General features: G+C 30.6%; 1 protein-coding gene across 1 annotated transcript; it reads right to left on the reverse strand.

Moving 5' to 3' along the window:
* Window positions 1-1,614: 1,614 nt before the first annotated feature.
* Window positions 1,615-17,628, reverse strand: Oda (Ornithine decarboxylase antizyme). The gene is given in 8 exon segments (XM_068765818.1): window positions 1,615-3,628; window positions 4,258-4,370; window positions 4,709-4,804; window positions 6,273-6,400; window positions 7,569-7,665; window positions 7,667-7,673; window positions 8,913-9,011; window positions 17,395-17,628. Coding segments are annotated over 8 exon segments (792 nt in total). The 5' UTR covers window positions 17,490-17,628; the 3' UTR covers window positions 1,615-3,471.

Here is a 17,628-nt window from a genome sequence, read left to right on the forward strand (position 1 = left end):
AAAGTTTACATTTCTTACACAAATATAACAATTTCTACTATATGATGGTTTTTTGATCTAATATCAAAAATACAATATTTATTTATATAATAATATTTTTATTCATGTTATATATATATATATATGTTTATATATGTATATATATGTATATATATATAAAAACGCATTTAGTTAAATCTTTAAATTATATTAGAAATTGATTAAAGATACTTGGCATTTCCTACCTATATTCCTAATATTCTACAGACTCAATGACTCCATTAAAGACTACAAGTTACGTACAGGTTCAGTTAAGTACAGGTCATTCGTCAGTAAAAAAATTCAAGCCTTTAAAACCTATTTCCAATTACCCTTTATAGTGTTGACTGTAATGTGTTATATTATAGTACCCGGCGATAAATATTGCACATCGACCTTTGGAAAGAGACAGTCGGCTATTTTCGCCTTCGTAGAGCGTTATCTTTGTCGCACGACTGACAAAACGTCACATAATTGTGCAATATTTTTCGCCGGGTACTGTAATATATTTTAATAATGTAAAAATGTATCGTAGAATGTTATTACATTCTACAATACATTTTTCTTCTGTCAGCAGTCTGTAGAGAAAAAAATGCAGTAATCCAAATTTCGTAAACGCTTTTGCTTTCTATATTATCATTACAGTACTAATTACTTGTCATTAAGCTTTTGTCAATTACTGCATAGGGTAATATAAAAATATATTTTATTCACACACTCCGGTCAGGCATTCCACACGCGTTCTCCTTTAAATTTTATCGTATTTTGAATCCGTGCAAGCTAAATTCTAAACTGGAAAGACTCACTTGCTTTGTTGCATTAAGTCAAGCATGTGATTGATAAGCATTTTCTACCAGATGAACTGCTATTTCCCCTGTCGCATTAATCAGATTTTTTTTTCTAATAGGTGTATAAGTTCCAAGTTCAGTCTAAGTCAAAACAGCTTTACTTTATAAAATTTAAGTTTACGTTAGTTCGTAACGCACCACCTACCGAGAATAACTAGCAAGAAATAGTAGGGTTAGTAATTTTCGTCTTTTTAAAGATTGTTATATTTTTTCCTTAAAATTAGATCAATTTTTCCCAATTTTTTTTCGAGAAAAAAAGGCTTACGTAAAACTATAATGCAACTGTAAATGATGTAAAACAGCTTAAGCTGTGGGTATGATTTGGTTTATTGAATAAAATCTTATTGTGTTCATGTGTGTATTTCGGTACAAGAATTGTGTGTGAAATATCTCGAAATATCCTTCATCTGTAATAGTACCTAAGAGGTTTTTTATTTACATAGATTTGCATACATTTGTCTAAAACTTAATCCCTCCCTTTTTGTATGTTCCCACATCAGCAAATTGTTAAATTATTTTTTTGTTACAAATATTCTATAGGATATCATCACCTTTATTGTTCATATTTGGGTAACCTTAATAAAAACCACTTCCATGATGTAGTTTGTGTTAGAATTAATCAAATCGTTGTTATGAGTAAGTTAGTTAAAATAGAGTTATTTCAGAATGAATATGTAAATATATACTATGGAAAATAAGTTGCTGCAGATTCCATAAGTTATTAGGGAGCTTGTAAATAAAACGAACATTGGTTAAGATAAATTTTAATTGGTTTTTCATAAAGTAAACTTATTACACTACACGCAGCGTACCCTCTAAGTCAATAAAAAGTTGTTTATAATACTCCACAAAGAAATACTGAATGAAACAAATCGGGATCGCTGCTAAAGTAATCCTAATGGCTAAATGGAGCGAACATGCTCATACTAATAATTGATCATTACTACGAATCAAATACACTTAAAACTAGATATAAGGATTAATGCCATATGCAGTAACAGACATTCACATCTGATATATTAAACAGATGGGCTCTATTACTCTGAAAACTGTAAAAGCGAACCATTATTATATATTATGAAACTACTGCAAAGCCAAAATGTATGTATGTTATAAATCTGTTGCCAATGTGTGTTTAAAACTATAAAAGAATCTATAATTAACTTTTTGTTTTGACAAAATTTAAAACATGCGAAATTCTAATATTTATGGCAATCATTTAAAATAATTAACGCCGAAGGTTCACTTTTACAACACTTAATTATTTAATGTATGTAGTTATGCTATGGCATACGTCCAGATATCATATACAAATACTAAATAAAAGATTTTAAAACATGAAACCGCTTACATACTAATTTCAAATAGTAAGAGTTGAAATGTTTGTTACCTATACAATAACGATTTGCATTCATTAGAGAAATAAGTCCTTAATGTACAGGCCACAAATTTAACGTGTGATTTAAAAATGAAATACTTTTGAACATGTGGAAAAATATTTAAAATGGTTTTACGTATGCACACACTATTGCAAAGCAATAATACAATGCACTCATTAAGAGTAAATTTATTTTTGCGAAGCCAATATGCAGGGACCAGAATTTTAAAACTATTTGTTAGAGATAAAGCAAAATAACATGAATTTTTAAATTTAGAACAAAAAAGGTATGGTCATTTAACGCAATGTGTGTACATACTCAAACTGTGTCAAAAGTGGAGATCGAAATATTATACAAACTGACATTTTTTTTGATTTTCTTTTTTTAATTTTTTTTGTTTTTTTTTTTTTATATTTTTTGGCGCTCTACCCCGGAGTGGGCGAATAATGAATACACGACGACATATACTTCGTTAAATATAATAAGACTAAAGTAAACTTCTACATATCAGATTTGAAAGTTAAATTTCAAAATTGAAAGCATATCAAAGCTGTTTGTAGAAAATAAAAGTATACCTAAAACCGAAAATGCTTTTTGATTCTTCTAAGCCAAAAAAAATATTGCGAGTAAGTTCTTGCGATTCTATATAGTACAAGCATACTATGAACGTGCTGGAACTGTATTTTAAATCCCACATTTTATCTCAACACGTTTTAAAGAAATTAAAAGCAATCGATGACACTACACAATACAATACATGCTAAATATCTATATACTAGACTTGTTGACGCTTTACCGGTACCACTAGCAAGCCCGATGCAATTTTTTAGAAGAGAAATGTGTTTAAAAATTCCACCGCTACATGTGACAGCTTTTACTTTTTTAATACTGCAACGTTAAAGATTTTAATTCCATTAATATACCACGAGTGATATATGATACTTGCCATTTCTTAAATATTGATCAAATATATCTAATGATGGGGACTATGTGTTATTATTTATTAATCATTTAATTAGACATTCCAATAAATTTAACAAATGACATATTCAAGTTGACATGTTATATGTCAATTGTATCTACTATATGGTTTTAATAAGCTGTCACTGTCAATAGCCTCTGGCAAAACTGCTCACTACTTTTTACTCTACTTTTGGTTGTATAAGTGATTAAAATATATAGATTGTGTGATATTATGAAAAAAGACAGTGCCAGAGGTGAGTTGTTTACTGCATGTTGTAGTGCAAGAACATGTAGTCGGGGTTGTTGATCTCCTGCGGCATGAGCGGCGAGGCGGGCGCGAGCGGCTGGAAGCCCATGAACATGAAGGTGCGGAGTAGCGTGGCTCTGTCCGGGCGCGCTTTCAGAACGCAGATGATGCAGCTGCAAACATATATTGTTAACATTTTTGTACAACTCATATTGCAAGTTGGGTCGATGAGACCGTACATATATCTTTAATTTTGTGTATAAAACATATTAGGTTGGGAAGGTTATCAATGTCTGATGGCCAATCCTTTAGTCATTCAGGCCATTCGGTACTGGAATGCCCCTCCCGGCAAATAAGACGTAGGTATCAATTATTAAACTACCGTTTATGAAATTCATAATAAATACTAAAAAGCCTATTGTTCAATAAACAATTATTTAAATGACAGGAATTCTTGGCAAGGTTGTCACTTGATTACTTTGTGTTTATACAGAAAGTGTAGTATATACATAAACTTGTTTAAAACTTTAAACTATTTTATTAGATGTGTTGTTGTGGATTTTCTTAACGTTTCTTCTCCACAATTATAACACCTTGTCAAGAAGAGCAGGCCCAAAAATCAAATAGAGTAAAAAAAGGTTAATGATCAATAAGAGTCCTGATAAATATTCCAATGTTAAATAAATGAACTTTTTCCCTATGTTTATTTAATTATAATGATGGCACAATAAGACTTGTGCTATGGTTTAACACGAGTAAAAAGAGATAGAAAGCCATTATATAACGAAATGAAAATAGTTACTTCTTGCAGCCGAGTCTCTCTTCAGCGAAGTCAAGGAGAAGCATAAAGCTTTCCTTGCTGCCAGACTGCAACACTCCAGGCATGCGTAGATAGATGGTATTGCCATGCACCACCTGAAATAGATATTTACACCATATGTACATAGACTACATTATATGTTGCATTAGATAAGATATAAATTATGTTACTGATGTCAACAAGTCATTGCCCTCAATAATTACTATGATCAATATACATCTCTAGTAAATAAGTATGTATGTTGTGTCTACTACAGAATTATTTGTAAATTTATCATGTAATCATATGGTTTACATAAAATGTTAGGGATGCATGATAATAATGTATAAACACTTACATTTTACTGGATTTATTTGTGTATAATATAAAAATGGTGAATTTATTTCTGTACAATGTTAAACAGATTATGATTTAATAATAAATATTGACTTACAGCTTCCCAGCGAGTAACTGTGTTCTCTGTGAGGTAGATCTTGAAATCAATCTTCACAGGCTGCCGATCTTTGCGTTCCAAAATCTTGCTTATTACCTGTTATATTAATTGTTTTAATAGATACAGTATTAATTTCAAAAGAATCATATATTGACAAAAGGGATATTTGTAGTATTTTATGTCGTCAATTTATGATAAACAATCAATTGTATCAAGAAGATTATTTTTATCGTATTCTATATAGATTACAGATAATAATCACACTATAAAACCCATCTCTGAGGCATGCGAGTGATATGATGGGTAAGATGCACACAAGATGTTTGAAAACAGTCATTAACATAAAACTCCTGTTAACCATGGCAAAAACTGTCTGAATTAATATAATGGGTGAATTATTGTTACCTTTTTATATTTCACATACTTCAGGAGATGACTAGAACTAACGTGAGTCAATGATGTCTAAATAAAAAGAGACGCTTGGAACATTATAGTTGTGTATATAAAAAGATTTCCAAAACCTTAGTGAATTAAGTTTTCATTTAAAGAATTATTTTAGATACTATATTATAACAGTTGTGTTGGTATACGAAAGTTTATCAAAAAGTAAAAAAACTATTTTTTTTAATTTATAATCATTGTTTCTTGATAATTTAAAAAGCAATGGTGACCTTTTATTAATAAATATTTATTAATATACTACTAATAACTATCAATGTCTACTATAATAACTACTTATATCTCATTTATTAAAAAAAACCTTTCAGTTATTCCGATTCACCATGTAAAGAGTGATAGCTCTGAAATAAGATACATTTTTTTTATTATTATAACGTGCTAAGCTATTCACTTCTAGCATTATAAAATCAGATAATAAACAATGATTAAATTTAATATGTAGTAATACGAATTTTGAAAACGATTTTTCATATTAATTTTAAACTTATTTATTATTTTTGATACCATTGATTTTTGAATTGGGTGAACCATATACTATGACAATGTTATGACCGAAATGTATGAAGGAGTGTCGTATACTATACAAAACTATAACTCAAAATCTAGTTTGAGCTGGGTGCTAGACTTAAAATAATAATATCTTGTACGTCAACATTATTTATTACATATAAAGATATTCGCAATATTCTTGTCATTGTCAGCTTCGTTCACTTCCAGATCATTCTTAAATTGCCATTGCCTTAAGGCATTTAAAGCATTCTTAACGCCTTTACTACTTTCTTCACTACTCTAGCAATGTATACTGTATGTAAAATATGTTATTGAGTAGGTAGTTTATAATTTATCATCATAGGAAACACACACTGCTAAAAGACCGTCGTCTTCAGGCATTGTGGTATTTTAGACGCGAAAATGTTTCAAAGCTTCCTAAACGTTACCCATCCGAGTTGGGAAGGGCGTTTAAAAGGTCGCAGGCAGTTGCTGGATGTAAGCAGTGCAAGACCTGTCATCTTGTCGATACTTATGGGAGGCCAATGGTTTATTGGTGTGCATCTATCAGCTTATATAATGACGAGTTGATAATATACACAATGACTGGACTTACCGCTTCGCGCCTCTGCGGGTGCAGCGCCGGATGGGTAAGCGACGGCGAGCCGGACTCCGTGGCCAGGCTCTCCGCGCTGCTTGCCAACGAGCTCGCGCTGGCCCATAGTAGAGCGCTCAACAAGTCACCTGGTACATAACACTATTTAAGCAACTGCACAAAAATAAGCGCCGGTAAACGCACATTTAAATAAAAATTTACAAGCCGTTATAAATTCTAATCCCGGGACCTATAGTAAGTGCACGTAACATGGCTTATTTGATGCTAAGCTAGGGGTCTTACGTCGTTCGATGCAATTGCGTTACTAAGTCGTGAAAAAAAGTAACATATTAATCTTTATTTACAAACAAATATTTTTTTTACAGATTATATAAATATATCTTAACATGTACAGATTGTATTAGGGAAACCGCAAAGTAATATTGCTGTCGACATATTTTACAGAAAAACTGATTGATTTTCACCGCTCCGGTATTGAAAATTCGTATACTAGATGGCAAAGAGTTGTTGATAACGAAGGTAAATACATTGATGATTAAAAATAAATACTTGTTAAAAATGTAGTCGTGTGAATTTAACTTAAGAAAGCTACATTAGTTTCCGAACCCCCCTATATATTAAAACGAAAACAGACATTCTCTTTTCATACACACCATCTTGTAGCGAAGCTAATTTATTTCAAAATAACAGTCTTCGTTATACTAATATCTTAGATTAATTGATATTTTGATTTCGACACTGTTTGAGTATAAAAGACAGTAGAATAACTATTACACGATTAACAATAATTGTTAGAATATGCTTAATATAAGATACTTTTGTAATCAAAGGAGAATGTTGTCATTTAATCCTTCAAAGTATATTTCTTTTTTAGAAATTGTATTTCATATTTGACGACATGGTTAGCATATTTATATATATATATATATATATATATATATATACCTTTACCTTTTTAAATCTTTATTAGCAGCTTATTAATTAGCTGGAGTTTGGTTTTTAGATTTGTTACTCATAATTTATATCCAATTGTGTGTACGTACTATTTATAATAAATATTTATTTATAAATTTATATATACATAACCTGTCTAATGAACAAATATATAGCTTCTTCGAGTATTCGGACGCATTCCTTTATAACATGATAAGCGGTTCCTATAACATAACCCTAGTTCGGAGAATCTGCTTTTTATTTATCCTAAACCCAAAGCTCTTTATTATCTATAGTAGTTATACGTAGCTAGTTTAAGTCTTTGTTTGTTATAGTATAAGCAGTAAATATAGAACAGCTTACGGTTGTTGTCGTCGTGGGTGGGGGTGGATGGTGTAGCGGGGCTCGAAGCCCCGCTATTCACCCCTCCGGGCGGTGCCGAGCCATGCGCAGGGACATCAGGACCACCTGCGATTATTACCACACACATGGCTTGTCAATAAAAACAGTTAATGGGATAAACACCTTCTTCATCTTAATGATAATAAGTTTGAGAGACAATAATGTAATGTGTACAACCTGTACGTGTTTATATTACATCTGAAACATTTCCACTATTCCTATTTACCCAGATAGAAATCAATTTGAATGATTTCCTTAATATAACTTTTAAAGAATTCGTTTACGACTAAACGGACAAATATGTTAAACTGTTTACCCGTGGCAAAACTATTACTTTTAGTTGTATATATTTGATGTTAACGTAGTCATAAGTGTTAGAAAAAAAGCATATTAGTCTAATTTTAAAATTTTTTTATATCACTGCCATAAGATATATATATTAATACAGTGTAAAACGATTAAATACACATTAAGCGTAAAATTAAGAAGTTAATTTTCTTATTTTTCACCGTGAATAATTAATTTATTCGCTAATTTGACAACAGTAACTAAACTAAATGAATTTGAGCCGATGAGCATGATATTTTGAAATTATTATATAATTTTTCGGGCCTTTACATTAATTAAAAAATTGGAGCTTTTTCTGTGTTTTGCAGGTCCGTTTGCCAGTCGGCAAATGTCGATCTTTTATTATTTACGATTCTTAGGTTTTGGAAGGTCATAGTGCATAGTCCCCGCGTTGATTACTTATTAGGTAAAGATACTCAGTTCTTCAGATGCTGATTATTTTTTTAAATATTATACCATGGCGTAACACCAAAGTTTTTTTATTTGGTTCACAGATCGGAACATAAACCAATCTTACTAAATGACAAAATTCACCGAGAATTTCTTTTTGTAATCTTATAAATGTCAGAAACAATGTAAACACAATTTCTATTATAAAGTTTATAAACTTAATACTTAACAGAAGCTAGAGAATTCATAATTTTTTATCGACCCCTGTTACTATATGAAAAAAATCTATAGAGAGGTTAATTTTTTCACTTAAAAACATTTTCAATTTAAAGAAAAACTCGTCGCGGAGCCCCTATTTTAACTTGTTAGAGTAATTCTGAGTAATCCCACTGGACTCCTAGCAACAGAGCTGCATTATATCACATGCCCTACAGCGCACATGCTAGTTTGTAAAAAATTATTTGTGATCTGTTTCGATCTTAAATACGTCATTCATATTTATCTCCTGGCTTTTGTTTCCTGTTGAACTATTCACGTACCTTGGACGATAGATTAAAAAAGACTTACCACAGAGGCCCGGCGCCCAGGCACAGCGAAAAACACTCGGCGTCGGAAGCCGACAAAGCCGAGCGCTTGCTGGCCGCGTTCAATGACGCGCAGTCACCACTGCAACAAAACACATATATTTACAATTGCCGAAAATTTAATCTTCAAGGTTCTTTTCCATTCACTTACCATTCACACACTGAATGCTCTAATTGGACCCACATAGGGCCACGGGAGACTTAGCGTCACAAAAATACAAGTTAAAATTTCGCAAGCGGGATTTTGTTCCTTACTAATCAAATAAAATTATCTGCTTTGGATAGTGAAGACCTACATGTTGGTTCAACTTCCCCCTTAGGTAGATTATTTTTAAGAAGTTTAGCGACTGTTAGCGACCTTCCGCGACCTTTTAAATGAAAGAAGTGAGAACAGATTGAATTCATCAATGTTCGCTTTTTTTTAAACTATTATTTTGTGGTTGTTCCTCTCGCAACACAAAATTTCCATAGTTAGGTCTAATTTTCAAATTTTCATGGTTGAATACATGTACATGTTAGTTCATTATTATTATATATATTTCAGTCGTAGGGCATCAACATAAGCCCACCCAGATGTACAATATGATCGGTGATAAGCGTCTTGCATACAACGTTTTCCATCTGTGTCATATACGGCACAAAATTAATTTTTAAAGATTTTTTGAAAAAATTTAGTTTATAACCTTTTTACGTTTTCTAAGTAACTAATATTATGTATCTAAAATATAAATATTTAAGGACTGACAACAAAACATGATAATTACACTTTTTGTTAAAAAGTTCAAGAGAATACTAGAGAATTACGTCGCCCGATGGCAGGTATGGTTCAAAATCGTGGTTATTCATATAGCAAATAGCCCCGTACCATCAGTATAGATGTTCAGTACCACCAGTAAATGTTTTCCTTACGTAAATTTTTCCCTGGTAATAAATGGGACTCGTAAACCCCTTTAAGCTCATATGGACTTTTGAGCTTATCCTGTTATTACTTTTAGTAAAAAATTAGTATAATATTCCCAATGAAATCGTTACTGATAGAATCACCAAACGCTTATAGAAAATTTTACTGTTTTATTTTTAAATATGATTTTTAATACTGCTGTTTATAGTACGTTCATATATAGATATACTTTAACTATAGCAACTAATCATTCATACAATCGCCATAGATTTTGTAGAAGTTTTCTATTTTATTATTTTAATCCATATTTCAAATCTCAATTACGATCAAGTATGTACATAAATATTTTTCATTAAACATTTTTGTATAAGTTGAACAGCCACGTGACCTTGTCACGATCCTTCGACGTCCCGCTAAGACAGAATTATTGATTTTGGCTGGGTTTACTGTATTTTCAGTGGACCGTATTCCACGCATTACGTTACTCTTTTATGAGACTAATATTTTTTATATTAATATTTACAATTATAATTACCATTTGCTTACTTATTCTTAATACTATACTAATGATTAAACTAACAATCTCTTTATTACTTCGTTTCTCTACGCGCATATCAAAGATTGAAATGCATTACAATCACGTACGGCAAGTGCATGATGACGACTTCGGTGAATTTCCATTGGCATAACGAAACCGAGTACACATGTCCTATGAGAATTAAATACGAAACTGGCGAATGATCTACTTATTATCATACTTTGAACATACTTTATATTCAAAATATAAACGGTTATTGGTGCAAAAGCTTTAAAATATGACTCATTTACTGTCGATTAATGTGTGGTACACCTATACAAGAATAAATGGTTTAAAAATATAGTATATCACGTAATAATAATAGAGTAAGAAAAAAGTGTTTACAAAATTATAATAGCTACGTAATAAAATTAATTATTGTTGACCGTTTGTCCCTGCAAATTTTCCACAGCCAGAAGTCATTGGCCCGTCGCATTCTAATAGAATAAATAAATTTATGTAACATATTACGGCGGCTTTAAAGTTTTTTACTGGCAAATAAGCTATATCCCTTTAAAGATACTTCAACCAATCAACACGTAGATGTTATTATTTATTAAATATATAAACCAGACAGACTGCGTTTGAAACCGTTTAAGAATCCGTCTTGCAAAACGTTAACAGGAAATATTTTTTTAATGCTATAAATAGTAAATAGTACTTCGAAGTAATATGACATACAAGAATTTCTTTTAAAACTTTTTGTATACGTGCTGACAGTTTCAGCTTCAAATCTTATCTATTATCTTTAACAAATATGGTAAACCTATTTATATCAAAAGACAAACAACAAAACGCTCTTATTGTGGTAAACATGTATTAAATCTTCACTATCAGAATGATAAGTTCAATAAACACGACATGTTTGTGCTATGGTTTATTCAATTGTGTTAGTACGTTCAAATAAATATCAAAACGTCACATACTCGTCATTGAGGGCACGACAAAGTCAATTAGATTTGCTGGAGACTACCTGTAGCTGTGACAGCCAAAATTCTTAAACAAACACAACTGAAAAACATTTTTATAGGGTAAATAGAGAACGTATAAATAGTCTCGCATAGAAATTACTAAAATATATGGGCATTATTCTTCGTAGCCTGAAAATATGCGAAATTTCCTGTACTAAACTGGTTCAGAACAGCTTTTATACTTATTTACTTATACTTTTTATACACGCAATAGTTTAGGTATTTTTTTTTTCAGATATCATGTCGTCTACATGACCGAGTTTTTGAGACGACCACTGTTTTGTACAAGAGAGAGAGAGTTCTTTTTTTTTATTGAAAACTTCGTCAATTATGTTCAAATTCGATTGAAATTTCAATATACCGCCCCAAACTTATTTTTTGGTATTTGAGTGTATTAGATCATTTTTTATAGAGCCGATAGACGCGGTGTTAGTAGGCCTCCTACTAGGTGGCCCGTCCACATAACCAAGGTAACGGCAAGTCGCTGGATGCGGTCAGCAAAAACCTGGCCATTGTGGCGCTCTTTGGGAGTGTCCTATGCCATTAGACGGCGTCTATTGGCTGACATGAATAAATAAAAAAAAATGTACCATAAATGTTCCACAAATTATAGCATCCGGCATGTGAGAATAATAATCTTTTGTAAATACTGTCGGTTATAAAATGTTTGACAATAATATGTTTGAGCATTGTACAATAAAAACGCTCTTCAAAGCCGAATCCACCTATTTTACCAAAAAGTTTCAATGAAATCTTGGGCACAATCGAGTTTACCTATGTTACTCTTAGACAACTAAGCGATATGCGGTGCGACATATTTTTTCAGCGATGATGTTGTTATTACTTTTATAGGCTTTGATAAAAAAAACCCTACCGATTTAAGCTTATTACGCTTACTCTGAAAAACTAATTAAATAACATTGTAGTCGATGGCAGTTGATGTCTGTATTGACAACAGATAATATTCATTCTGCCAAAATTATAATAAAAGCTTGAAAACAAATTTCCTTCACATTTTGTGTGAATATCGTAGACATTTACATTTAACTGTGTTGCATAGGTGCCATTTTATTACTCGTACACTATGTAAAATCATCAATTTACAAACTTGTATAAAAAAAAAAAAAAACGGCTTCACTAAATGATGGGAAAATGGGTCTAAATAATCAAAATCCCACAAAAGAATCTTTAGAAAAAGAAAACTTTAAATGTTATTAATATAAATTACACTACACTAACATTTAAAAAATATTTAGCCGTAACAAATATCGAAGATTAGTTCCGTGAGATTTCACCTTCAAATGTTAACTCGTTTGCATTATTTATTCTAATAGTTTTCCTAGTACTTATTAAATAAACAACCAATAACTTTAATGAAAACTAAACAATTCTAGAAAAAAACGTTTTAAAGAATAAAGAAAAAAATCTTTTTTTTTTTAAATTATACTTACGAAATAAAAGATAAGAACTATATCATAAAGTCGTACGATCATGAAAATTAAAATAATTTACATAAACAAATGAAAGAAAAACCAACGCAATCAAAGCAATAAAAGAAAAATGCTTCTTACCAGTAGAGTTTTACGACCATTGTAGAAAATAAAGAATTAAAATAAATTAAAAAAAAAAACTAAGTGGAAATTAAATCTTTGAAAAACTTTAACTTTAATATATCACAACACTGGAATGTAAAATAACTTTTTAAGTCTTCAAGAAATTTTTAAAATAATTTCAATCGATTTTTAGATGGAATCTTTCTGAAGAAAATTCTTTTGCTGTATGTCGTATACAGCATATTATGTTAAAATTTCAAAGATTTATTTTCTCTTTCTCTTAAAGCGTGCGTTTAATTGGAAATTCTAGTGGGAACTGATAGAAAGCGGGATAAACTTACCCGTTTCCAAATTAAAACAGCTTTGCCAAAAGTAAAAATAGATTCGAAGTAAAACAATATAAGAGAGATTGCACACAGACTGTTTCCGATCATTTTATAATTCTTGTTCGAGGTTGGCAACTTTCATATTAGAAAAGCTTTAGAAATTGTAATATAAATAAAAGTGGTAGTATGTACGAACTTTTATAAAGTCAGAAGATAAATTAGATTTTAACCTTAATTAAACATTAATTAATAACGTCTGTTCTTGTCATTATACCGTCGTGTATGTAAATGTTCTTTTGTCCCGAGTGGCTGTGTAAATAAATAATTTTAAACCGTTCATACATTTCGTTCCTCAATTTTAAAACGTGTAAGATATATTTGTTTACCAAGCTCTGCCAAAATGCATTGTATTATAGACACATATAAGATCACGTCACTGCACATATTAATAAGAAAACATGTTGCCGTGGCCAACTTTCATGTATTTTAGTTAAGGCAGATTACAAGAGGTCAGAATTTTATTAGTGCCAGGTGATCTAATTTTTAACAACATCATCATCATGTCAGCCGATACATGCTCACTGTAAGACAGTTCTCCCTCAAATACCTGCTACACTACTCGCATCCAACGACTTTTTCCTCAACCGGCTATGTCGTCGGTACACCTAGTGACAGAGCCTTATTGGTTATTGTGTGGCCCACGTTATTGGTCGCTACTGGAGAACTTTTTGGCCCCAAAGGCTGCTGGTTGAAAAAGCGATATGCCCCGCCCAATGCCACTTCAGACGAATACAAAAAAGCAAAATTTCCTTATCAGTTACATTATTTCAAAGACATTAAATAGCCAAAGAAGAGTAACAAGTTCCAAGTGTATTTTCTACAACATTATATAATCGCGTAAATGCGCATTAGAAAAGTTGCCTAGTGACGTACTCATGTAAAAAAGTAACGAAGATTTATATTTGACTGTCAACTATTTACAACTTCGCTTTAAATTAGCCTTTTTACATATTTCCTCTTCCTTTATACCATTACCGTGAAACAGCCCATTTTTTATCTAATCAATTTTATAGCAGTATTAATTACTAATATAAAACACATTCTGTAATATTATTTATTTTTACTTAACTCAAAAACTATATGTGCTTAGATAATTTCTAAATGATTCGTACATGAAAACGAATTAAAATATTATATTAGAAATAAAATATGCATAATTTATACGTATGAATAATATTTTCATCTGTAATTTTTCAATAAGCACACCACGTGTAGAAGGCTCAATGTTATTTGAAGGACAACCCTAAATAAGAAAGGACCAATATCTAGCCACCTCCGCACATGCAGTGATTGTCGTGCATGAACCCTAATTAGTGACTGAAACAGAAAGTAAATATAATGGTTACTCAAACTACATCTTACGCAATGTCAGTAAACTATGTTTCCATACATTGGTATATTACTATATCTTAAAATTGTAATAAAATGTGAACGTATTGAGCGTATTAAGGTTAGGGCAATTGAAAACCCAAATAAACAAAAATCACGAGGAAGAAAAATCCGCGAATTGGCAAGAAAAATGTTTACATTTTATTTTTAACCTGTGACCAAGGCGTGGTCGGAAATTTTTTACTACGCTCAGTTCTATTTTTGAATGACGCAACTTTCGCTGCTATACTTCTGGTGAAATTGCGTGTTAATATTTGGCACTCTATAAAGATAGACATAATCAATGCAAGGAATAAAAAAACATGCCGTTTTTAGACATGTTTCTAGATGAAATAAATTTCGTTGTTATCATTATTCCTTGAGTTTTACATTTTTGATGAAAATAAAGAAAATAAAAAAAGAAATTAAAATATTTTACATCGACTTATTGCACATAAGGCAATGCAAGTAACCTTTAAAACTTTCGAAACTGTAATTCGGAATAAATGTATTATAACTAAAAATCTTCTGGTTTCAACACTTGCAAAGTTAACTTGGGCTGTTGAATATCATATACACAATTCTAAATATTATATTATTGTGAAGGTAGTAAAGGTTATTCAGCATACTTAACTCTGAAGGTCAAAGCATTGACTTGCTCAATTGATACAAATGTGAAGCAATATTAAACTATCTAACAAGTGGTCCTAATAAAACTTGTTGATGATGATAGTGAATGCTATATTTTAGATATTATTTTTATTTTTTAAATCTGTACTTTTATTATAATGGTCAATCATAGACCTATGGTTCACAGGACCAAGCTTTTTATAGAAAGAACTCTACTAGGGAAAAAAATCCAGAGACACCTTTAACAAAATAGTGAATTATGCTAATTTTAGAAAACATTACTTCATAAAAGTTGATGTTTTTCATAATAGCTCTATTATTCTTTATATGTGTTCCCCATATTATATAAATATTTACTACTTTGTATTTAAAGTTACGAAAATATATATTTTAAATATTATAAATTACCTCATCAGTCTAGCCTTATTTAATACATTTATAGAAAAATTGTGTCCACAAAATACATCATATAGTTCCAATTTCAATACCTTTCAAAAGCATCTTCTGACCGTCAAAGTCATCTTGAACTTCTGCATAAATAGTGATAATAAACAGACCTTTTTAGGTAATTAATATTGTTAAATTGGCCATTGTCTTTATTTTCTTCTTTAATACAAAATCTGCCTCCTTCTGTTAATATAATATTAACAAAACAGCTTTAGTAAGAGAGGAGGAAAGTTAGAAACGGTAGTTATAAAAGCAGAGTTTGCATATCTGGATCTGCATTAACAATTTTTATTGGCAAATCAAAAATCTTAGAATAGTCAAATTAGGAGGAATTTAAAAGTATGCATCATAATATTAGAATAATGAATCAGAAGATCCATAAATAAACAAAAGTGACCAACAGCAAAGCTGATGTGCAAGTTGTAGTGTGAGTGGGCGAGCCACTTAGCACACCCAGAAAAGATTGCTGCTGGCACTTTAAGATTCTAAAGTGGAGACCATGAACCAGCAAGTGCAGCATGGCTGTATGACATTCACCAACAAGGTGTGAATAGACATTATACTCTGAAATAACTATGTTGATCAAACCTATCTATATTTAAAAAATTATATTGAAAATAGCATATATATATATATATATATATATATATATATATATATATACATAGGAAAAAACTAAGGAATGTCAAAGGAAACTGGGACATTTTATGTATTGTACTTAACTAATAAGTCGCAGACAAGGTAACCACAGAGTAATGGTTATAATATTGTATTTTTAACTACAATGATTGTAAAAATGGAGAATTATATAAGGCTTATTGTCAGTACAGATAATATGAAAGACAATACAAGAAGCACCAACTTACTTTTATATATTTAAACATTAATATTTTTTCTACCCTATTTCATAATTTTCTTGATGTTTACATATTTGTATTTTATTTAGCTGAAAGTAGTTTCAGATTCTAAAATAGTGTTGTTCAATACAATAGAATAAAATAACTCAGATTAACTATAAAAAACAGGTAATAAGAATATTTGTTTTACCTTCCAGAATTATCAATTAATGGATTTTGTATTTCCTATTAATTTATGTCATATATATACCACATTCTTGTAATATAGACGGTTGTGCCATTTTATTTCATACAAAATTTTACAAGTATGGGTTATGATTTTCAAGGCTTGGATTTATGATATAACATACATTATATATTATACTAACTAATGTAAATAGCTTAATAAAATTCATAACTAAAAAAGGGATAGATTTAGTGAAATAAGGTGATTGAGATGCACAAAGTCATTACAAAAATCAGTTCATTGTTAAATTACATATCTTATTTAAAATATTTCATGCTTTTATTGTCAAAACACAATCAGCTAGTATAATTAAAATACATTTACTAAAAATGTCCAGGAAAAAACAATAGCAACAATGGACATTATAACACTGCAAATGTATTGTGTCATTAATGGTGCGATATGATGACGTAGAGTACAAAAATTATATCTATCAAATAATGTCGTTTTCATGTATTAATACTTACTTGTGTCACGATCGAGTGATATGAGAACCATAAATTAATAAGCATTGTAAATAAAAGCAAAATCAAAGTATATATAACTTACTAATTAGTTTTGCCCTTAATGGAGTTAGGCTCAATTCCAGCAAGGTTGTAGAAATTACTACTACTAAAGTTTAACTGCTGTATTAACTTCGTCATCTTGATAAATCGTAGTTAAGCCTTGATAAAACTTTGAAAACAAAAACACGGTTAAACCGTAACTTTTTGCAAGCAAATTACGCAGCACAAGCAGACAGTTTCACAACACGATGACGAATTAAGACATGCAAGTCGTGAC

This window comes from Battus philenor, unplaced genomic scaffold (assembly GCF_028537555.1).
Source record: "Battus philenor isolate CCGP_79_NKW_IND1 unplaced genomic scaffold, ilBatPhil1.0.hap1 SCAF_20, whole genome shotgun sequence".
In the NCBI taxonomy this organism is placed as follows: Eukaryota; Metazoa; Arthropoda; class Insecta; order Lepidoptera; family Papilionidae; genus Battus; species Battus philenor.